This window comes from Macrotis lagotis, chromosome 7 (assembly GCF_037893015.1).
Source record: "Macrotis lagotis isolate mMagLag1 chromosome 7, bilby.v1.9.chrom.fasta, whole genome shotgun sequence".
Lineage (NCBI taxonomy): Eukaryota > Metazoa > Chordata > Mammalia > Peramelemorphia > Peramelidae > Macrotis > Macrotis lagotis.
The window spans coordinates 94,721,409-94,745,344 of record NC_133664.1 but is presented as its reverse complement, the minus strand read 5'-3'; the positions used below and the strand labels follow the sequence as shown (position 1 = coordinate 94,745,344).

At 39.1% G+C, this 23,936-nt stretch overlaps 2 protein-coding genes across 2 annotated transcripts; one reads left to right on the top strand and one right to left on the bottom strand.

Moving 5' to 3' along the window:
• Positions 1–5,960: 5,960 nt before the first annotated feature.
• On the bottom strand, positions 5,961–9,560 carry TMEM176B (transmembrane protein 176B). Its single transcript, XM_074193372.1, has 7 exons — positions 9,394–9,560; positions 8,465–8,683; positions 8,173–8,283; positions 7,774–7,830; positions 7,308–7,523; positions 6,585–6,704; positions 5,961–6,377 (listed from the first exon to the last, which is right to left on the bottom strand). The coding sequence occupies exons 2-7, from the start codon at positions 8,666–8,668 to the stop codon at positions 6,285–6,287; spliced, it is 801 nt and encodes a 266-aa protein (XP_074049473.1). The 5' UTR covers positions 8,669–8,683; positions 9,394–9,560; the 3' UTR covers positions 5,961–6,284.
• Positions 9,561–12,310: 2,750 nt separating this feature from the next.
• On the top strand, positions 12,311–19,333 carry TMEM176A (transmembrane protein 176A). The gene is made up of 7 exons (XM_074193371.1): positions 12,311–12,454; positions 13,636–13,860; positions 16,415–16,525; positions 17,113–17,169; positions 17,459–17,662; positions 18,521–18,652; positions 19,045–19,333. Exons 2-7 carry the CDS (start codon positions 13,645–13,647, stop codon positions 19,123–19,125), a joined length of 801 nt encoding a protein of 266 aa, XP_074049472.1. The 5' UTR covers positions 12,311–12,454; positions 13,636–13,644; the 3' UTR covers positions 19,126–19,333.
• Positions 19,334–23,936: the final 4,603 nt, after the last annotated feature.

Sequence of the window (23,936 nt, the reverse complement as noted above, 5' to 3'; positions counted from 1 at the left end):
CTAAGTTAAACTCCAAGCCAAGAATACCTCCACCATGTACATTCTCCATTTTTATTCATGAGCTGTGAAACAGTGCTAGAGAAAGTCATACAATTGTACTGAGTAGGTACACCACAAGTTGCCAAGTTTTCTAATTTCAAATAGATTCAAGAAGATTTAATGGCAAAGCAATTTTTTTCAATCTTATGACTATTCATGATACTTTCCTTTGTGGTTGTTAGGAACTTTTCTTCCATCCTCAAGTATACCAAACCACCTTCCTTTTGGCAAAGGACCTTGCTGCCTACTCTACCAAGAAACAGCATCCATTTGCTAGTTCCCTCTTCTCTCCTGTCCTATATTTCAAGCCCCTTGACATCATGCTCAATTCTACCATCTTTTGCCTCAGATGAAGAGGTAGCTCTTAAGAGTTTGTAATGAGTATTGATCACATCTACTCCTGTCTCCAGTCAGCTTGTCCCCACAATCACCCACTATCTAATTATCAATCTTTCCCTATCTCCTGACTCTTTCCCTGTTGCCAGAAAATCTGCATTTTTAAAATCCCTTCATTTGACCCTAGCAGACTTTCAAGATACCCTTGCGTATGTTTCTTCCCTTTCACAGTCAGATTCCTAAAAGAAACTTGTTTACCTTTGATCCAGCAATACCACTATCGGGTCTATACCCTGAAGAGATCATGTAAAGGGGTAAAAATATCACTTGTACAAAAATATTCATAGCAGCCCTGTTTGTGGTAGCAAAGAATTGGAAATTAAGTAAATGTCCTTCAATTAGGGAATGGCTTAACAAACAGTGGTGTGTGTGAGTGTGTGTGTGTGTATGTGTGTGATGGGACACTATTGTTCTATTAGAAACCAGGAGGGATGGGAATTCATGGAAACCTGGAGGGATTTGCATGAACTGATGTTGAGCGAGATGAGCAGAACCAGAAGAACATTGTACACCCTAACAGCATCATGGAGGTGATGACCAACTTTGACGGACTTGCTCATTCCATCAGTGCAACAATCAGGGACAATTTTGGGCTATCTGCAATGGAGAATACCATCTGTTTCCAGAGAAAGAATCATGGAGTTTGAAAAAAGGCAAAAGACTATTAACTTTAATTTAGGGGGGGAAACCCCATTATTTTACTGCTATCTCTTATAATTTATTTTTCTTTCTTAAGGATATGATTTCTCCCTCATCATATTCAACTTAGATCAATGTATACCATGGAAACATTGTGAAGACCAACAAACTGCCTTCTGGAGGGGGGGAGGAAAGGAAGATTGGGGAAAAATAGTAAAACTCAAAATAAATAAAATTTTAAACAATGGGAAAAAAAAGTCAGAGGTGGTGGAAGCTAAAGCCAAGCAACCTCTTCTGCTGGCCCAGAAGAGACATCATTCCCAACAATGAAGGCACATGAACATTGTGAGAGACTATCAGGAGTTCAGAAGTGCCAGAGCTATAAACTATGAGGGAGGTGAATATAACTCTAGATGTTTCCCCTTTGATATGTGTGTTTGGGAGAAAATGAGTTCTATATTTCAGGGTGCAGTATTTGAAAAGTAAGAGACATAATTTTTAACAATGCCAATGTTTTGATAAAAGAAAGGTTATTTGGCCATCTATCTCTTTAACAAAAGACAATCATTGTAGCAGGCTAGTAGCTTATATACCCATTAGAAGAAGCTTGGTCCTGAGGATGGCAATTAACTCTAATAGGTTAACAATTAATGAAAGAATGAATATTTATAATAAGGGACTGAAATAATTCAAATGAACTTTGATTATGTTGTTTACTTCTAAGATGCCCAAGCTTGGACGGTCCATTCAAAGAATTTATTCCCACCCAAACCTGAGCAGAGCACAATGGTTTCCATCAGGTCCAACCACTCTCATTATCAGAAATAACCTTCAAGACCCTGAACTTTTGAAATCAGGACTTAGAAAAAGGGGAGAATTTTGGATTTCCTAAATCATTGGCAATTAACAATTATTTCTCTCAGAAGGAAATGTTCTACTATAATACTCTTGCTCTTTCACTCCAGTTAAGGTCTTTCCTCAAGTTAATTCTGTCCTTTAGCTGTCTACTGAAATTTATTTGACAAGAGTTATGAGTTATAGTTAGAATACCTTGACTCTACAGTGGCTATATCCAAGGGAGCTTTTGAATTAGGGCTGTGAGATGGGAAGAAATGCCTTACTCCCACACTAGAAATGGAGACTGGTAGAGAGGAACTGGGAGGATAGCTGAATGATGGGAGTTTTGAGGTAAGAAGAAAGATCTTGCTTTTCTCAATAAAATATGAAGCAACTGCTTGCTTAGGGACTGAAAGGTAAAGGATAGATTAAATACCTGAATTGATGTTTCTGGAAACAACCCTTTCATCAAACTCTGAAGTCCCATTGCAATGATTCTTACACTTGTAGATATACATTGTTAGGCTGAATGTATACACATTGTTAGGGTAAAGTGAAGATAAAACACATATCTCAGAAGTTGTAAAGACAAAAATGAGATAATATACACAAAATGATTTCATGAAAATTGAAATAACTAACAAATTCAAACTACTTATTATATATACTAAATTATATTAATGGTTTTGAAAAAAAAGATATTTTTGTGCATTTTAGCTTGAGAGAGGTTTGGAGGGGAAGATATTAATCTTTCATCATAAGAGAAAGGGAAAAGAACAATAAGAAGAACAAAAAAACCCTAGAACACAGAGGATATCCGGAAGTAGTATAAGGAGTGTTCAATTCCATACACAAAGAGATTGTTGGCATTTTGATCCAGTCTCTGAAGGCTGGAAAAGCAATGATGGTCATTTCTTTAAATGACCCAGAAAAAAACTAAAAAGCCAACACTCCTCTGCCAACCAAATACTATTATTTTTGTTATGTATTTTCAAATGTTTGTAGATGATCTTCTTTATGTATAGGCATTTCTAAATCAGTCATATTGCTTATAGTTCAACCAATAATAGTAGTATATGATATGATATATAGGTGAGAGTTGAGGTCCTGTGAAATTCAACAATGTTGGGAACCTCTATACTAAGAACATTTTCAGACAGTTTCAATGGAAGAATGGAGGAAGCTGTTTTTCTATAAGTGAATCACACCCTCCCCCATAAAAAACAGCATATATTTACTCTTCATATATCTTATTTCTGAGAGACATTGATAATATAGTGGATAGAAAGAAGGCCTCAAAGTTAAGAGGACTTGGGTTTAAGATTTGACTCTAATAACTGCTGTGTGACATCAGGCAAGTTACTTAAGAGCTGCTCTAAAAAACTCTATAAAACAATGCTACTCCCTTCATTGGTGGAGGGAATTTCCTCACTTGGGAAGTCTCTAGTTTAGTGAAATCACTGGTGCAATCCCTGTTTTCATATTCTCTATTTATATGTGTCTATATTTTTCCATCCACCCTTCCCTAAGCAGAATATAAGTCTCTTGAGAATAGTAATTGTCTCTTGGTTTTGTTCTACATTGCTTTACATATACTAGGTGTGTAAGATGGATCAGGTGCATGTGTGGAGAACCTCTGATGGTATCTCTTCATGAGAAGAAACCAAGGAGCCTATTTCAGAGAGAGTCATCAGACCTTGGAGAATGCCTAGAACATGGAGAGACATTGAGTAATCAGCTCTAGTCTGCTAAACCATATGATTGGGAATATCTTTTTTGAAGAAGAACAAGAACAAGAAGAGAGAAAGAAAAGTTAGTCAATGAAAGCCTCAGAATTGTTTGGCTGATTGTGGTGGATCTCTTTCTTTCCTTTGCTCATCATGGGAGATGAGAGAGACAGAGATAGAAATAGAAGCAGAGGTACAGAGAGACAGACAACATAGAGACAGGGAGGGAGGGAGGGAGGAGAGAAGAAAGGGGAGAGAGAAAGAGAAAGAAGAGAAGAGGGGAGAGGGAGGAGGAGAGGAGAGAAGGGAGCTGAGAGAGAGAGGAGAGAGGTGAGGAAGAAGAGAGAAGGGAAAGAGAGGGAGGGAAAAGGAAGGGAGGAGAGGGAGAGGGAGAGAGCCTTGAAAATACAAACCTGAATTTTTTGCTTGCCTTAACATTTGTTCTCTGGTTTTAGCTGGATGGAAAACATTCAAATTTTGCAGCCAGATTAGCATCAATGCCTCAGGGTACAAGGAGTGACCTTGCAAACCTTGGAAGTGACATTTGGACCCCAGCCTCCAGGTCCCTGGGACAATGCTGGGAGGAGGGCTTCATTGGACATGAACTTGGTGGGATCAATACTGTATAGGAACTGAGCTAAGCTTGAGCCCATTCTCCCTATGACTGGGATGGAATAGGGGATTATATGCTATCCAGAAGTTGGAGTGAAATCTTTGTACTTTGGTTCTTGTTACATCTTCGAAGCCTTTACAAAAGCTAGTTGGCATTAAGAACTGGAGCACTATTCACTGGCACCTAACAATGAGAAGACCAGATTGGGGAGGGTCTGACTACAAAGAGAAGAGACTAGCCTGACTCCAAGATGGACATCCCAGAGATACTCACTAAAAGAGCTTTTGAATTGAAGTCTGGTACTACAGTAATAATAATAATAATAACAGCCAACATTTATAAAGAGCTATAGGTCAGCACTGTGCTGAGTACTCTCCAATTATTATATCATCATTGATCTTTATAACAACCCTAGGAAGTAAGTGCTATTATTATCCTCATTTTACAGATTAGAAAACTGAGACAGGCTAAAGTGAAGTGACTTGCCCAATTGCCCAGTTGCCCAGTTGCATAACCCAGATATTTTTGACCCAAGGCCCAGTGCCCTTAGATGTTGACTCAAGTGCCCCACTTAGATGTTGAGATAAAAAAAGGAAGCAGATTCAGAATAGAGTGGAAAAACTCAGAAAACAAAGAATAAAAATTATTCTCTAATATGCAACCATAATGTTAGTGAATTAGAGACTGAGAACATAGGACTAATTTTTCTAAGTGAAATAGGAAAAAAGTTTTATCTTAATTTGCACTGGGGGAGGGGTTGCTCTGTAAGTGATATGGTTCTTGTTATACTATTTTCTTTTTACTTCAAGTTGATAGAATGAAAATAAAATAATTTTTTTTCATTTCCATGATGTAACTTAAGGATTCATCTTTCTCATTAAAGCAAAGCCCAGCTGGGCATCACAGTGCACCCTCCCAGTTGAAGTCAGTGGACCTCTTTAGCTCAGGATTCTGAGCTACAGAGGGCTATGCAGTGGGCCTAATTTGGCATTAATATGGTAAGCCCCTGGGAGTGAGACACCATGGGGTTCCCCAAGATAGAGAGCACTTACCCAATTTGTTATTTCTGTGCCAATTATTGTGAGACTGGGCCCATGAATAGTACCTATACTTACAGTCTGGGATGGGGAGATCCAGTACTTTAGAAAGAATAGTAAATCTTAAGGATTTCAAAAAGTCAGCCCTAACATGCTTCCCTCCCACCATGAAATGGCCCATACAGAGTAAATGTTGCAAGGGAGAGTCAATTGGAAAAGAAAAGATCATTTTTCTGATTCATTCCCTCCCTGAGACAAGGATCAAAACTGTGAACTATGAACCAAAAATTATCACACTCTCCTACAGTGTCCATCACTTCAAAAATGCTACCAAATTGTAATATTTGTTGTTATTCAATCATGTCTGACTCTCCATGAACCCAGTTGGAGTTTTCTCAGCAAAGAGATTGGAATGGTTTTCCATTTCCTTCTCCAATTCATTTTATAGATGGGGAAACTGAGGAAAACACAATTAAGTGACTTGCTCAGAGTCATACAGTAAGTTTCTGGGGTCAAATTTGAACTCTACCACTCTATCCACTGTGCCAATTAGCTTTCCCACTACCACTGGGTGGGAGTCAAAGTCAACCCTATGTCACTGCAAAGATCACACACCCTCTCTATTCAAGCCCAGATAGAAAGGGTTGGAGAAAATTGAGAGAAGCCACCATCTGAAATCAAAGCATTTATTATTTGAAATCAGTCTGAGGAAAAGGGACTAATAGACTAATGGACTGAAGGAGATCAGGGGAAAGAGTAAATGTAACTTTTTGAGAGAGATTGTAGTAAGAGGATAAGGGCAGGCAATGAATGAGGAATGGGAGTGGGGAAAGTGTGTAGTCAAAGGGGTTAAAAACAGGGAGTATGTGAAAATTTTAAAGAAGCTAAACAGAACTGGCAATAAAGGTCCAAGATTCTAAATGATGAGGTTCTATCCTGGCCCAGGTGGCAAGATGTCTCAGAAACAGCAAGAGGGATTCCAGGTGGAATGACAGCTCACAGGTTAATAATACCTGTGGATTTCTCCTTGCATGGTGAAGGAGGAAGTGATTCTTGCCCCAGCAGTTTCTTTACTGACTCTTCTTGAACCTAAGAATAGAAAGAGAGAAGGTTATCTCCCAGGATGTAGCAAAAAGGGAATGAAAAAAGAGAAGAAAGGAAGGAAAGAAGTTAGTTCTCTCAGAGCAAAGGGAAGGGATACAGCATCCTAAGAGGACAAGAGGACCAGTGGGAAGGGAACTGAACAAGAAGCTAGGGTAGGGATGCTCCCTCCCAATACCTCGTCCCATGATTCACCTGCAACTGAGAGTTTAGGCAGCACAAGTTACGGAGACCCACACCCAGAGAGGCCAAAGACACAAGGAGAATCATGGCATAGATGGCCAGCATCGTGGCAAGGACTCCTTGGAACAAATGCTGAAGAAAGAGAAAAAGAAAACTATTTTTGTTTTTTAGGTTTTTGCAAGGCAAATGGGGTTAAGTGGCTTGCCCAAGGCCACACAGCTAGGTAATTATTAAATGTCTGAGACCGGGTTTGAACCCAGGTACTCCTGACTCCAAGGCCAGTGCTTTATCCACTATGCCACCTAGCCACCCCCAAAAGGAAAAGTTTTGCAAGCTGCTGTCACCATCTTCAGAATGACCATCACAGCAATTTCCAAAGTCATTATTCCCCTAAATTTTGTGGCTACAATTAACTTTTCAACCTCATTGTCAGTTAATAAATCACCCTCAAAAAGTGCTTACATGTGAGGAAAAGAAATTGAGAGTTCTTTCCCCAAAAAGTAGAAATATTTTTCATCTCTTGAATCTCTGCCCTTTATAGTCCCAGGTGTCTGGCCCTAATGCCTAGGCATTTGTACAATCCCTTCAATCCAAGGCTAAACATATCCAATTCAGGGCATGCACTCATTTACCCTCCAGGATTCAATGTTGCAAGGAGTGGAAGAGTAAATGATGGAAAGGATACTTGGATCTCATGCTGTCCTATCCCTTAGCACCCTGGATCTGGGTTCTCACCAAAAACATGTTCATATGTATCTTGCACTCTTCAGTCCTCCAATCTCTATAATCATAACTTCGACGGTATGAAGGAGTCCAGGGTTCTACCTCACCATGCTCACAGATCTCTCTTGCATCAGGAAGAGTGAAGTCCTCAAAGCTGTAGGAACCAAAGATGAGGGCACCAACAGCTGTGGAGATGCTGATCAAGGCAAGCAGGACTGCAAGGCGACCCTAGAGAGGGAAGGAGAGCAGACCCCATTCAGTCACTACAGTGCCACAGTGCTTCTAACCCTAATCCCCTGGAGGCTTCCAGTCAAGTGAGACCCAGACTTTTCTGTCTGCCAGATTCCACCTCCCATGAGGACCTTCCAAACCAGTGAATGTAGAACAAGGATGGGAAAGAAGTATAGAGGGATGGGAGATTTGGAGCTAGGCAGAGGAGGAAAAGAGCCCAAAAGGAAACAACAGCCCCTACTCTTACCCAGCAGTTACTCTGACATTTTTCATGAATGATGGCCCCAGCTCCAGCCATAATGGCCTAAGAAAAATAAAGATTAGAGAAGACTTCCCATTTTCCTTCCAAGCCCCAGCCCAGTCCAGACAAGAGAAAATGATCTAGGAAAGGGGGGATGAAAGTCAGTCACATGGCCTGGGATCCAAATATCATTCCCATTCCATCCAAACCCCCTCCCAACCTCTACTACCCTGCCAACAACTAAAAAGAAAACAGGAAGTAAGCTGACTTTGGCAACACTTGGAAGCTTCCTAAGTCCCATTATCTGTACACCCTCTTTCTCCCCCAAATCCACTGACCCCCTTCCTTACTTCCTTAGTTCACTCAAAGATCCCTCCCCATATTCCACATCCCTTCTCTACTCACCACAGCCCCTGCCCAAAAGGCACAACCTGTGTCCTTCGAAGCACTTGGAGGCCCAAGATACAGAAATATCCCAAAAGCGCAGCTCAAGATGCCCATCAATATCAGTGACACCTGAAATGTAGAATAGCAACTCAATGCCTTCTCAGACTTCCCCAGTCACAAGGAGCAGCTGGGATAACTGCCATCTTGATAAAAACCTTCAAAGACAATCCTGGCTCCTTATCCTTAAGGGTCCCTCCTCAGATCAGGGGTCAGTTATCTCCCATACATACCCCTTTGAATTCACTCTTACCCCAAGTGCCAATTGTGCCTGGAGCACCCTCTTGCTCAGTTTGAATGTATTCTGGAAATAAGTCTTAGGTTGCAAGAAGGTGCATCCGGCCTGGAGCAGCTTGGCCAGAACTGACTCCTGGTGGATGTGTATATTGATTTGAGTTGACTGGGAGTCCGCTCCCACTGCCTGCATTCCATCAACCTTTATCACGCTGGTGGACATTTCCTGAGTCTGGAACTGGAAGTAGATTGAACAAAAGGGTAATTGTTAATGGACCTAAAGCAATGAAGTTTAGGTACAGTTCAAGGATGATTCCTATGAAACCAGCACTGGAAATGCACTAAAAAAAAGTCTGGGTTATGCTACTCTAGTCTTCTTAGATTCACTTTAGGTAAAAACCTGTTTCTTCATCTGTAAAATGAGAGATTTAAATCAAAACACCTCCAGAATTTCCTCGAGCTTAAAATTTATGAACAAAGGTAAACTCTCCCAAAAATAAAGGTATTCCAAGAATACCTTTTTCTCCAGAGATTTTTCTTTCCTCAGAGGCTCCATTTGGAAACATGACATCCCTTCTTCTCCTCTCTGTTCTCCCCTCACAATACTTCCCGTGCTTCAGCCCCCATGGACAGGAACCTGCTTCAGTATATCTACCCTTATGCCCTTTTCCTTCTCTCATCCATTCTCTTTGTCCCAATTCTTATCTTCTTTTTCCTCCTCCCACATCATTCTTCCTCTGGCTCCTACTTTCCATTTTAAAAACAGAGGACTCCCTAAGATTCATTTACCACTTGGAAAGGGGAACCCCCTCATTCTTCCTTCATCTCCCCCAGTCCTCAAGACTAATGTCAATTCAAAGGCTGGATCCTCAGGAAAGTTAACATACACTCAGACAAGTAAAGACAAGGAAACCAAGATACATAATGAAACAGAGATTATTAGCTTACCTGGCTGTTCGTTTGCTTTGGCAGGCAAAGTAAGGGTAGAAGTGATAGGTGAAAGCTGGGTTGGGGCTGAAAAAGAGGCAAGAAATAGGAAGGAAGCAGTGAGGAAAAGAGGCCTGAACCTGAGGGACTCAATCATGAAACTGTTTTCACCACTGCCAGAGAGCCAGGACCCAGCCCTAGAGGAGGAGTCAGGAGAAGGCACTGAGCCAGGGGGAAGGGCAAGTCAACCACTGCTGCAGATTGTTTCCCAGCTCTGATGCTTGGGAAGTCCCTTGCCTCCCCATCCAGAGTCAGGGCCCTAAGAGAAGGGTTCAAGGTAATGACTGGAACTTGGAAGAGGGTTTGACTTGACTAGTTTGAATTCCTACTAGCTATGTTACCTGGGCAATTCTTTAACCTCAATGTGTTTATCTATAAAGTAAAGATTGTAATAATTGCCTTATTTTCCCTATTTTGTTTTTATTAGTCATTTCAGCTATGTCCATCTCTTCATGATCTCTTTGAGGTTTTCTTGGCAGAGAATTGCCTCACATCCAAGGTCATCTCCAGTCATCCTGATTCCTATCTGGTCACTGGATCCAGATGATTCTGAAGGAGAAAATGAGGCTGGTGACTTAGCACAGCATCCCCTCCATCAAATCCAATTCAAGTACTTTTCATGGTACCATCTCCCTGATGTCATGGTGTTCCTTGAGAATGAAGAAAAAAAAATAATAAGAATAATAAGAATAATAACTGACATTTACATAGCACTTACAATCTATCAAGCACAGAGCTGGAAATAATTATAATAATAATGACTCCAGAAAGGATGTGGCAGTGTAATGAAACAAATATGTTTATACTTCCAATGTATATATAAATTTCAGTAATACACTACACTTTGATCATAGGTATCAATCAACACAAAAAAAAATTGACTTCCCAGATTTCTCCTACATAATTCAAGATAGCTAGAAAATCATATATACTTTTACTATAATTTGCTTTCACATTAATCTTGAGAACCATATACTCTTTTTTTTTCCAAGTTGGAATGGATCTGAAAAATCATTCTATAGATTTTCTTGTTCCACCTGTCTTTTCAGGGGCTGAGTTAAGAACTGAGTCTCTTGGGCAGGGGAATCTGGCAAATTGGTAAGGTGATTGAAAAGAGTCTATTGTGTTCATGGGGTACAGGCATAAATAAAACTCGTCAATATAGAACCACAGTTGGTCACAACCAAAAGAGATCAACCAGTGCCCATTGCATGCTCATCTGTTTTTCCAACAGAGAGAATCGATCCACTAAAGGGGCAACATCTACAACTCAAAAGGACTTAACTAAAATCCAGATCCTGGTGTGAAATTATGAAATAAAAGGAAGAATAGGATCAAAGGCACAAATTATTTTCTGAGTTTGGCAGGGTCAGTCATAATCTCCTGATAATCAGAGTCATCCTCTTGAATACTAAACTCAGGGATAGAAGGGTAAACAAGACTCTAATAAACATAGAGTCATTATTTTCATTGATTTAGATATTGATGTGAGTATTCCATCTTGATTCTAAGCAAGATCTAGAGGGCAGATCCCCAGCTAAATCTCAAGGATCCTGAGATCCTAATTCAGAGATTCTATTCGCTGTGTTACTTGGGCAATTCTTTATTTGTTCCCTATGAGCCCCTTAGTTGCACCCAGAGGAAAAAAATCACTCAAAATAGCCAGGCCCCAAATTTGATGGTGAATGTTTAACTTGAGGTCCCCCAAAAATCACAATTACTTCACAGCTTGGCTTCTCCAAAATATCCACGGTCAAAGATCCTCAGTCCTCTTCCAAACAAAAGATAGTCTTTCAAATATAATTCTATTATGAAAAGTACTGGAATTGAGACATATATATATATGTATATATGCACATATATATGTATGTATGTATGTATATATATATATATATATTCCATCTAAATCAGAAGTTCTTAACCTTTTTGTGTGTCATGAACCCCTTTGATATTTTGGTAAAGCCCATAAGCTAAGCCTCCTCTCAAATTAATGTTTTTAAGTTCCTAAAATAAATTATATAGGATTACAAAGCAAACTCATTATAGTGAAATACAATTATCAAAAGAAGAAAGAAGAAAAGAGAGTAAAAAAGAAAATAAGAGAGAGAGAGAGGGGAATGAAGGGAGGGGAAGGAAATTCATAGGGTATAGGTTAAGAATTTCTTCTCTATTTGGAAGAAGAGAGAGATTTTCATATGTTTAATGTTTCCTTCATAATTTGCATTTTGTTGATTTGGTTTGTAAAGCAAGAAACATCTACATAACAGTCAAATGGAGTTAAAGGTGTATATTAGTATGAGGGAAAGTTGGGATTATGCTTAACACATGAGTCAGACAGCCTACACTGAAAGTCACAAGTCATTATCAGACCTGAAAAACACCAATACCTATTGAAAATGTATCCAAATGTGTAACAATGCCATAAATTGCTAGTTCGTTTTCTCTTTTCCTGCTATATCTCACTGTAATCTCATTACTTAGCTTGCAATGATTGAAATACCTATCCCCAGGATTAATTTTTGCTATTGTTCAGTCATTTTCAATATTATCCAACTCTTCATGATCTTATTTGGGATTTTTTTGGCAGAGATTCTAGAGTGATTTGCAAGCCTGGCAAAAGCCTGGGTAGTTTCAATTCCTACAATCTCTGCTTTCACTTCCCATACTGTGTTCCTCAGGTTCCTAAATTCTCATTGCTTCTCCAACAGGAAACAGAACATCTTGGTCTGGCCAAGACCCTGACCCACTAAGCCTGGAAATCCTATCTGGTCCCTGCTTCTCAATACACAGCCACAGGCTTTTATCTTCACTGGTCCTGCCCTCCCTTGTTTTGCAGAATGACGACAGAACAGTTCCTCCCTTCCTTGTCCAGATATCTAGCTCCTCCCATTTATGGCTTTGATTTCACTCCCCTCTTCTGCAGTTCCAAAGAGGCTGTTTCTCTACCGGATTTCTATTTTCTACCCTCCTCTGATCTCTTCAACCCATTCCCCCTTTGGCCAAGGAGGTTGGACCATACAAGGTAAGAGAAACCCTGATCCCCAAAATAGAGCTCTCTCACCTTCCCCATCCCCACTGTAAGATTTCCCAATCATGGCCAATTCCTCAGTCTCTCGTCCTATTTACCCAGGAATCCATTCCTCTCTCTAGAGTGTTTGCATGGGAGGGGAAGTGCTTTTAGTGAATATATTTAAAAGAAAGAACACAAAAGAATGAATAGAAGGGACAGGTTCTTTCCCCGTGCCCTATACTGGAGTCACCCTTTCCTGTTCCCTCATTAAAATCAATAATTCTGGAAGTTTAAAGGAATCATGAACATTAATTTTAGTGGATAAGTAAACAAAGGCTATAAAATCTCACTAACTCTTCCCTTGTAGTAATAGAAAAGAAAGCAGGTTGTTTATTTGGTCCCATCTCTCAGCCTTGAGGAAATGAGAAGTTGAGAGCAGTAGTTCCAAGGAGGGAAAAGGAATAAAACAATGTACTTCAACCTAGATAAAGATACTCAAGACTGTAAGTGGAGAATATAGAGAGATACTAGGAGAGATGTGGGAAGAGGGGAGAGAGGCACTTTGTGAAAAGTGAGAAATTCAGACTACTTCATTCCAAGACTTTCACTATTCCAACAACAGACTGCAAGGGCCTGGGTTCTTCATTGTAATTTTGGCTGAAGGTTCTTCACTCTAGTCTTGAGCAAGTCACTGTACCCTTTTAGACCTCACTATTCTTATCTATAAAATCTACCCTACCACCCTACTCTATCTGAGGATAGAATGATATAATAGATCTGAAAATATTTTAAAAACCAAACCCCATATTAGCATTCTTGGTATTATTATAGGTCTAATGGGACTTGGGTTAAGGAAGGTAGGCCAAGTTTCTTAGGTTTCCAGAGAATACCAATTTCTTCTTCTGTAGTCTGGCCCTTGCCATCCAAATTTCTTCCACTCTTCTTTGAGTCTTATGTTACAATTTTGTCCTTTATGCCAGTGGAGGATCAATTTGTACAAGTAATTGGGGAAGTTAAGGAAGCCCAAGGGGATGTTTCTGAACATTTAAGGCGATCTTTGGGAAAAAATCAAATCCAGAGGACAAGTCAAGGATTCTATGGAAATAGGAAGTCAGATAAAAACATTATAAAGGGAATCAAGTTAAATGAAGTTTCACCATAAGTCTTAGCATCTTATCCTTATTTCCTCCTAGGCCTGCAAGATGGTCCCCAGTGAGGTGACAGTGAATGGAGTTAAGATAGATAGATTGGAAACAGCTGGAACCTCCCAGCCAGTTCACATCAATGTCCACATTCATCAGGAGTCAGCTCTACCTGAGCTTCTCAAGGCTGGAAAATCCTTGTTGAAATTCTTTGTTATGCCTCCCAGCATTCCTGGGGTGAATGCAACAAAGCAACGACTACAAGTAGCAACCTGGGTAAGTGAAATAGTCCTCAAATAAGGGCAAAATTCAACATGAACAAGAAAATTCAAATATCTGTAGAATGTTGGTGTTTAAAACATGGGCCTTTGGTTCAGGGAAAAGTCTGGCATTATTTTCCTCAAAGACAATTCAAAATAAAGAACATTATGAATTCTGTTTTGTATATATTGATTTTAAGACGTCTGCAAAACACACTGGTGGAGATGTCAAATAGACAGTTTGAGATATGGTTCCAGAATTCAGGAGAGAGAACATGTCTAGATGTATAGAACTGAAAGATATCTGCATAGAGATGAATAGTTGAATTGACAAAAGCTGATAAGATCACCAAGTGCCCAATTACATAGAGAAGAAGAGAGGATTAAGATCAGAATATAAGATATATCCACATAAGGATGAAGAACTATGGAAAATTAACCTAACCAAATCAAACTCTAAAGATATACAAAATATTCAGAGCCCTTTTTAGTGGTGTCAAAGAATGGGAATCCAAGGGAGCTGACTAGATATTAAGGTGAAAATTTGACTGAGCCACATATTCTCCACCTCTATTCTGTTCCCGAATATAGAATAGCAATAGAGTGGAAAATCATTGAGCCATCTGCTGGAAAATAAGTCATCTAAAGTTCCAGGGTCTCGGTTTCCACTTCTGCAAAATGGAGATAATAATGCATACCATATTTATTTTGTTTAAATCTTATGAAGTCATAAAATAAGATGTTAAATGAAAAACTACCCTTGGTTATCAGACTTGGAGAAGAGAAGCTTAGCCTTGATGAAAAAAAATATATAATATGACCCTTGGGCCATCCTATAATTCTCTAAGCTTCATTCAAGAAGAGGTAATATCTTTAAAGGTAGCTTCTCCTCCCCCCAGTTAGCACCTTACATAGTCCTACACATAGTAGGTGTTTAATATGTTTTTGTTTAATTAAAATGAGCTTAAATTAATTGGATACTAATTCTCCTTTCCGTGGTTTCATTCTGCATTCAACTGTAGTCACAAAGGGAAATTCTAAATTAGATTATTATTATCAATGTCTTTCACATGGAATTAGATTTATCCAGAGTCTACATATGCCCAATTCATTCCCCAATGAGTAGGTGATCACTATGTTCCTCCCTCAACCAATATTTTTACACAGATCCTATCAAGTTAAAATTAACACCAGAGCAAGCTTATTACTGTGGTGTAGCTTGAGATTTGAATGGAGTCTCAATCAACAGACTTTTTAAAGACATACCTATTTTGTTTTAGAAGCTGAAGAATGGCATGCATGCATTTGTGTATGTGTGTGTGTGTGTATGTGAGAGGAGAGATAGGGAGAGAAAGAGAGAGAGAGAGAGAGAGAGAGAGAGAGAGAGAGAGAGAGAGAGAGAGAGAAGAAAAAGAAGAACAAGAAGAGGAGGAGGAGGAAGAGGAAGGAGAAAAAGGAGGAAGAGGAAGAGGAAGAGGAGGAGGAGGAGTGTAGGGAAGGGGAGAGAGAATAAGAAGGAGGGAGGGAAGGAGAAAAGGAGAGAAGGAGAGAACCTGAAACTTTCTTTTTATCAGCTATCAGAAGCAGCTACTCACTAACTGCCTCTCTGGGTTACTGCCCGGGCACCATGTACCTAACCAGATAATGATCATGGGGCAATTATAAAGATCTAGCAGGGTTAGGGTTGACCCTCCCATGTGCATCTTATATTGGGTGACCACCTCTTTTCTTGACCTAATGTGTATCTTCTCAACCTGATACAGGATCATTTTCCTTCTTCATTATTATTTCAGATTCCAAGATAATTAAGTGATATGTTCTGATATTTCTTCATTAATCACTAAAAGTCTAATACCTCTATCAACAAGAATCAATCAACTTTGATCCTTTGCCATAGTTTATTTAATAAACTGATGGAAACTTTTTTCCCCTATAAGCTTCTACTCTCCTTTTATTTCTCAAACTCATAATTTCCATGGCTTAAATATCAAGGTTACTGCCTATACAATTCATTACTAGTATAACAAACAATAAAACAAAGACAAATATTTATTTGCAAAGTGTCACTTGTGCAAAAAATTACAAATATCTCTAAGCATCTAGAGACTAGATTGTAGACTCACTATAACTACTGACAGCTCAGTTCTGAAATAGGTCCCACCAGTGGGTACCTGGGTGGTGCAGTCGATACAACAATGTATCCTGGAATCAGGAGGACCTGAGTTCTTTCTCTTAGTCCTTTCTTCAGGTTTTTTCACAATTTTACCTAAGCCTCAACAACTAAAAACTCTCAAAAATGATAGTTAAACTTTTATTATTCCCAGAGATTCTTCAAAGAAATGAGAAGTTAAAATCTAGCTGTCCAAGATTTCCATTGAATCTTAAAGTATCAATAGGCTCTGCTTCTCCTTTAAAAGTTATCTATCCTTCCACCTTAGGCAACCATTGCCTAAGCAACCATCCCACCTCAGTCGTCTTAACATGGAAACTAGGAAAAAGAAATCTCTCTTTTAAAATTTAAGATGTTTAAAGTGTTTGGTTATGAGGGATGAAATATCTTTGTCTTACAGACTGTACAGATAATATTGGGAGTCATGAGTGGAGCTCTAGGAGTCTTCTTCTACATGGGCCCCTACTGGGAATTAAGGTACACTGGAGCTGCTATCTGGACTGGAGTTGTGGTAAGTACAATAGGAAGAGAGGGAGAGAGGAGGTGAGTAAATCTCAGAGGAAGAGCATAATCATCATTATTTACAACACATCTTGCATCTATTCTAGCATCTGTGCTAGAGATTGTAAAAGATATAAACAAATAAATAAAAGATACAGTTCCTGTTCCCAAGGAACATATTATCAAGCTGGAGGAATAGTATAAATGCTACATAACAAGTTCTAATAAAGCAGAAATTTTGATTTATTCATTTTTGTTGCTTGAACATTATAAATGTTCAATGAATGTGCTAAATGAATAAATAAATACAATGAATGAATAAAAACAAGGAATTATATAAAGATTATAGACTACCAGTCAGGTTCATGTGTTTAACTGAAGAAAAATAGTATTTGACCCCAAATTTCTTGGATCCAGTAAGGCCTACCTTTACCTTTTTCTTTTACATAAAACAAAAGGCAATCCCCACATAAATATGTATACACTGGTCAGGGGGAGGAGAAGAAGAGATTGAAGAGGGAAGGAGGGGTCAAAGAAAGGTTATAGTAGAAGACAATAGAAGAGAAATTTGGTTGTACAACAACTTATCCTCTCCAGGCTACCTCTGCTGGAATCATTGCTATCATTCAAGAGAAGAAGAAAGGTACATGGTGGGTAAGTATAATGAGAGGTATGGTTAACAAATTATCTGTCTTACCCCTGACCTACCTACCCCACCCTTGACTTGGTACCCTTCCCCATACTCCTGGTCAAAGGTAATCCTCTCTCAAGTTCTCCCATCCCTCTTCAGAGACCATCTCCACAAACCTTTGCTTGTTACAGAGACTTGGGAAGCAACAAAGACAGGAATCAAAAATATGCCCTTTCCTCATAAAATTTATCTGTGGAAGGGTCCTAGGCAATGTCCTAACCATGGATGTTCCCTATCTTCTCTCCTCCATAGAGATTCCTAAAAGTCCTATTCACTCTGGCAACTATTTCCACTTCTATTGCTGCCATTGTCATCTGTGCTTCAGAGCTACAACACTCCTTCTATTACTTTAAGAATTCATGTAAGAAAAATGATTGGTCCTCATCCTTCACCACTTCAAATCCAGAAACAGACTGGAAGATTATGAGGTGCATGATCTACATGAACTGGTTGCACGTAAGCGTATATTTTAGAATGTTGGGAGAAATGAGGAAAAATAATGGATAATTAGAATTATAACTAGACCAAAGGATGAGAAATCTGCTCCCAGGACAACTTTAAAGTGTCATTACCAAGCAATTTTTATCCTTCTAAAAAAAGATAAGGGAATCTGATAGTGGAGTATAAAGAGTACTATGGATAGAGTGGTAGTTTAGGAAGTTGAGAGTGGAGGGCAGATTGTAGCCTCCTGCTAGGAAAAAAAGCTTGATCTTTTCATGAGAATTCTTAAGTAGATTTGAACCTAAGCTCTGACCCAGCCTAGGTATGGGAAAAATTCATAGTGCCAGTCCACAGAACCCATCAAGGACCCATTGCTCACAACAACCTTGTGAGATAAGTATTGCAAATATTTTTATCCCCATTTTAGTGATATATAAACTGAGACTCAGAAAGGTGAAAGGACTTGTCCAGGATCACATAGCTAAAAAGCATAAAGTCAGGATAATACATAATCAATCATTCTTCAAAGCAGCTATGTAAAATAGTGAGGGCATCTAATAAGGAAGTTTTAGAGTTAGAAGGAAGTTTAATATTTTCTATGTCACAGGTCAGGAAACTAGTCCCTAGAGAAAAGTGAAGAGATTTGTGCAAGGTCACATGACTAGTTAATGATGAAATTAAGACCTAAACAGAAGTCTCTGAATCTCTTTATCCAGTGTTCCTTCTATCATACCAGGCTATTAACAATGATGATAGGGCAAAATGGACAGGGACCATACTTGTAGAAATGATTAAATCAATGAGAGCAGAAATGGGTTCAGTAAGCATGGCAGCAGTATCAGAGTTCAAACCATCTCTACATTCTGTCACCAGAGTCTGATAAAAGGAATTGAGATCCTGGCACTATTGGTCTGGATCACACTGCTGGTGGTGACACTGGTGCCTCTTGGGTTCACCCTCTTGTACTTGTGCTGCTATGGCCAGAGCATCTTGCCATCTGAAGAGGTAAGATCCCAGGTGGGAGCCTGAGGGGTAGGAGGGAAGCAGCAGTGGAAAGGAAACTTCTGAGGAGGGAGAGAGACCATCCAATCTCACATTCAGATAAAACCCCACTTAGATGAGTAGAAATGGGGTTCCCCTCCATTACCTAGTTCTAGTACTACTCTAGTATTTAGTTTGGACCCTGGTAGAACACTTAATCCAACAAATCAGAGGAGAGAGTGAGGAACAGCATATTCCAATGCCGTCCTAAGTATTGGGGTTCACTCTGGGTGTAGTGACAGGACTTGTTTGGTTCTGGAGAATCCTAAAACCCAGCTTACCTCTAGACAAAATATCTTACCTTTAGACCTCCCCTATATGACTCAAACTTCTAACCTTGCCTCCTCTGCCTGCAGGATGTAGATGAGAAGAAACCACTTGATGGAGAGTTGAGCTTTGCATCCCCTGACAAGGTGGTGGAATCTTGTGAAACCTGAGTCTCAGCTGGGCTAACTGAAATAACCTAATATTCCTCTTTACACTAACATCCTGATAAATATATCCTGATATCAATGCTCAAATCTTCATTCTATGCCAAATATGTAATAAAGTTCATACTGCTTCTTCCTACAATTTCTGGAAGTTCCTTGCCCATCCTCCCTATTTTGGCAAAAATCTAATAATAAAACATGACTACAGCCTGGGTCCTTGCCTTCTTGTCCAGTACCTTTTTCTATTTCCCCTGCCCTCTTGTCTCCTCCAAAGAACTTTTCCAAAGTCTGAAAGAAGGTGGAATTGGACCAAATGAATAGATCCTTTGAAATCTCCCATTGCTGATGAAGAAGGAAAGATCACGGAGCTGTAAATAATATATTAGAAAAGTCTAGGGCTCTGATGAGGGGTGGAGAACATTGTCAATAGGTGAGGGCAATAATAAAGATGATCATAGCTACAACTGAAACCAAAGAGAAAGATAACTGATTGATAACCTAGCAATTTTTTTTTTTGGAGGAGTAGAGCAAAGTATACCAGAGAAGGAACTGAGTTTGAAAACAAGCCTTACTCTTCTTTCCTGTCCTTTTATCCTAACCTCTTCCCTCAGCACACCACACCACCAAAACCTTTGGCCTCCCACCCACACAACCATCTAAGTTGCAAAATTTTCTGGGATCCCAGCCAAAAATCTCTGTCTTCTGAATGAGAGCCAAATTCAAGATCCCCCCCCCCACACTCCACCCAGCACATTCATCTGGACAGAATGGTTCAGAATGAATTAACCCTTACCATAATACTCAAGGCTCAAGTACCTTTTCAGTACATGCAAAAAAGAGTCACAGGATGGAGTCAACCAAAGATAAGACAGCACAAAGGAATACTTGGTATTGCTCTTAAGCCAACTTAACTTGTCTTCTTTAATCATCATATTTTCTAGAACTGGACAATTAATTGTCCTTGAGAATTGAATCAGCTACAAAATAGGCACCAGTCAGTCTGCATCAGACTAATAAATTGTTGAATGCAATAAAGTCTGATATTTCTTCAAGAGAATATTAAATATTAGAATGAGTTGAGCTATGGGTTATGTCTCTTGTTCCCCTCCTCCCCTGACAAGCAACTTCTGGGATGTTGGTGAATGTTAGCATGACTGAAATGGAAAGAGCAAACTGACCTTGCTCCTTATCTACAGAGTCCAGATGTTCATGCATTCCTCAGGGCTGAAGGAAAAACATGTCTGTTAGAATTATATGCTTTTCTTTAAATTAGCTTAGATCGTGAAGACCACATTCTTAACTAATAAGGATGAGTCAGTGATGCGGGGGGGGGGGGGGGGGGGGGGGCCAGATCATGTTAGGATATATTGTTCCTACAGCTCCTCACTCTCACTCTCCCATCTGAGTTGATGATCACTTCTCAAGAATCAAATAAGGGCTTTTTCTCTTCATACCTTGAGTAATCTCTAAAATTTATTTAAGGGGGTTACATACCGCACACTGTTGAGGCAGCTGGTAACCCTTCCAGATAAACAGAGCCTTCTCCTTCCCATAGTCCCTTCCCAAGTCCTCCTGCTCCCTCTTGCTCCCCCTTCCCTACTGCTCCCTTCTTCCTACCATGCCTCTTCCATTTGGGAAGAAATTGCTCTCCACTTCTTCCCTTTTTTTCCTCATATATTTCTCATATATAATATCATCTGTATAACAAATTGCTTCATACTTGTACATACATTTGCCTTTCTCTTGTAATAAATTACTACCCATATCTTAAAAAGTTGTGATTTTTGGTTAACTTTGGTATGGGTACAAACAACACTGAAAATAGTATTAAGAATCTACCACTTCCTGGCCCCAGAATCTGAAGAAAGTCACCTCTAGTCTATGCTCCAGTTACTCTGTCAACTCTAAAATACCTTTCCAGTGTAAATCATCAATGATCTCCTTCCCTTCCTCTTCCTCCTCTTCCTCATCCCCAAGTAGAGCAACTTCCCCCAAGGAGAATGGTCCTGTTCTGCCATTATATTCAAAATCCATTGCTGGGGGGGGGGGGGGGATGACTAGGTGGTGCAGTGGATAGAGAACCAGCCCTGGAGTCAGGAGTACCTGAGTTCAAATCCAGCCTCAGACACTTAATAATTACCTGGCTGTATGACTTGGGGCAAGTCACTTAACCCCACTGCTTTGCAAAAAAAAAAAAAAAAATCTAATGCTAGCACCACACAAGTACTTACAGTGAACAGTAAATGGAGTGTTGGGCCTGGAATAAGGAAAACTAATATTCCTGAATTCCCATCTAGCCTCACACACTTACTATCTTTGTGGCCTTCGATGAGTCCCTTAACTTTGCTTGCCTTAGTTTCCTCATCTATAAAATAAGCTGAAGAATTTTAGCAAAGTTGCAGGATATAAAATAAACCCTCATAAATCTTCAACTTTTCTATATATGACTAGCAAGATACAGCAGGAAGATCTAGAAAGAGAAATCCCATTCAAAGTAACTTCAGACAATATAAAATACCTGGGAATCTATTTGCCAAGGCAGACTCAGAAACTTTTTGAAAATAATTATAAAATACTTCTCACACAAATTAAATCAGATTTAGATAACTGGGTAAACATCAACTGCTCATGGATAGATCGAGCTAATATAATAAAACTGACAATTCTACCAAAACTAAACTACCTAAAATTCCGAAAAATTACTTTAATGATTTAGAAAAAGTTGTAAGTAAATTCATATGGAGAAATAAAAAAGTCAAGAATTTCCAGGGATTTAATGGAAAAAAGTGCAAAAGAAGGGGCTTCGCCCTACCTGATCTAAAATTATATTTTAAAGCATCAGGCATCAAAACTGTATGGAACTGGCTAAGAAATAGAGTGGTGGACAAATGGAATAGACTAGATGCAACAGCAGGAAACGATTATAATAATCTGCTGTTTGATAAACCCAAAGAGTACAGCTATTGGGATAAAAACTCTCTCTTTGATAAAAACTGCTGGGAAAATTGGAAGTTAGTATGGAAGAAACTTAGATTAGACCAACACCTCACACCCCATACCAAGATAAGATCCAAATGGATTCAGGATTTAGATATAAGCAAATTAGAAGATCAAGGACTAGTTTACCTGTCAAATCTATAGAAAGGGAAGCAGTTTATAATTAAGGAAGAGATGGAGAACATCACTCAAAACAAACTAGATGATTTCGATTACATTAAATTAAAAAGTTTTTGCACAGACAAAACTGCAACCAAGATCAAAAGAAATTTAGTAAACTGGGAAACAATCTTTACAACTAATGTTTCTGACAAAGGACTCATTTCTAAAATATACAGAGAACTGAGTCATATTTTAAAAAAAAAAAGTCATTCCCCAATTGACAAAAGGTCAAAGGATATGCAAGGGCAATTTACAGATGAGGAGATCAAAGCAATCAATACTCATATGAAAAATTGCTCTAAATCATTACTTATTAGACAAATGCAAATTAAAGCTTCTCTGAGGTACCACTTCATACCTCTCAGACAGGCCAATATGACCAGAAAGGATAATGATCATTGTTGGAAGGGTTTTGGGAAATCTGGGACACTATTACATTGTTGGTAGAGCTGTGAACTCATCCAACTTTTCTGGAGAGCAATTTGGAACTACACCAAAAGGACAACAAAAATGTGCATACCCTTTGATCCAGCAATACCACTACTGGGCCTATGCCCTGAAGAGATGATGAAAAAGGGTAAAAACATCACTTGTACAAAAATATTCAATAGCAGCCCTGTTTGTGGTGGCAAAGAATTAGAAATTAAGCAAATGTCCTTCAATTGGGGAATGGCTTAGCAAACTGTGGTATCTGTATGTCATGGAACACTATTGTTCTATTAGAAAGTAGGAGGGACGGGAATTCAGGGAAGCCTGGAGGAATTTTGTATGAACTGATGCTGAGTGAGATGAACAGAACCAGAAAAAACACTGTACACCCTAACAGCAACATGGGGGCAATGATCAACCTTGATAGTCTCGCTCATTCCATCAGTGCAACAATCAGGGACAATTGAGGCTGTCTGTGATGGAGAATACCATCTGTATCCAGAGAAACAACTATGGAGTTTGAACAAAGACCCAGGACTATTACCTTAAATTTAGGGAAAAAACTGATATCTTATTGTCTGATCTTGCTATCTGTTTCTTCCCTAAGGATATGATTTCTCTCTTATCACACTCAATTTGGATCAATGTATACCATGGAAACAATGGTAAAGACTGGCAAATTGCTTTCTGTAGGGGGTGGGGGGAGGGAAGTAAGATTGGGGGTGGGGTAAATTGTAAAACTCAAAATAAATAAAATCTTTAATAAAAAACATTTTTCACACAAATAAAATCAGATTTAAATAAAAATAAATAAAATAAGCTGAAAAAGAAAATAGCAATCCAAATTTTATTGCCAATAAAGCACCAAAAAGATATGGACAAAACTGAAATAAGTGAACAATACCAAAAAAAAGATAGATCTGAGAAGGACCCTGGCTCTATAAAGAAGACAAGATTTTCTATCAAGGCTGCCCTGAAGGATGAGGGTTGACTCTAGGAAATGCTATGGAAGTCAGCAATAGAATCATCAATCTGGTAAAGATGAACAAATTTGGGAAATTGCTTCATAATGACTCCTTTCAGGAATCCAGGGCTACCAGAACCCCCACATTCTGCATCTACCTCGCACAACTCACAGTGGTCTGCCTTCTACTATAAGTAGGTAGTAATGAATCAACCTATGCAACAAAACAAATCCATTTAAAATTAAAAACATAATTAAAGTCTCT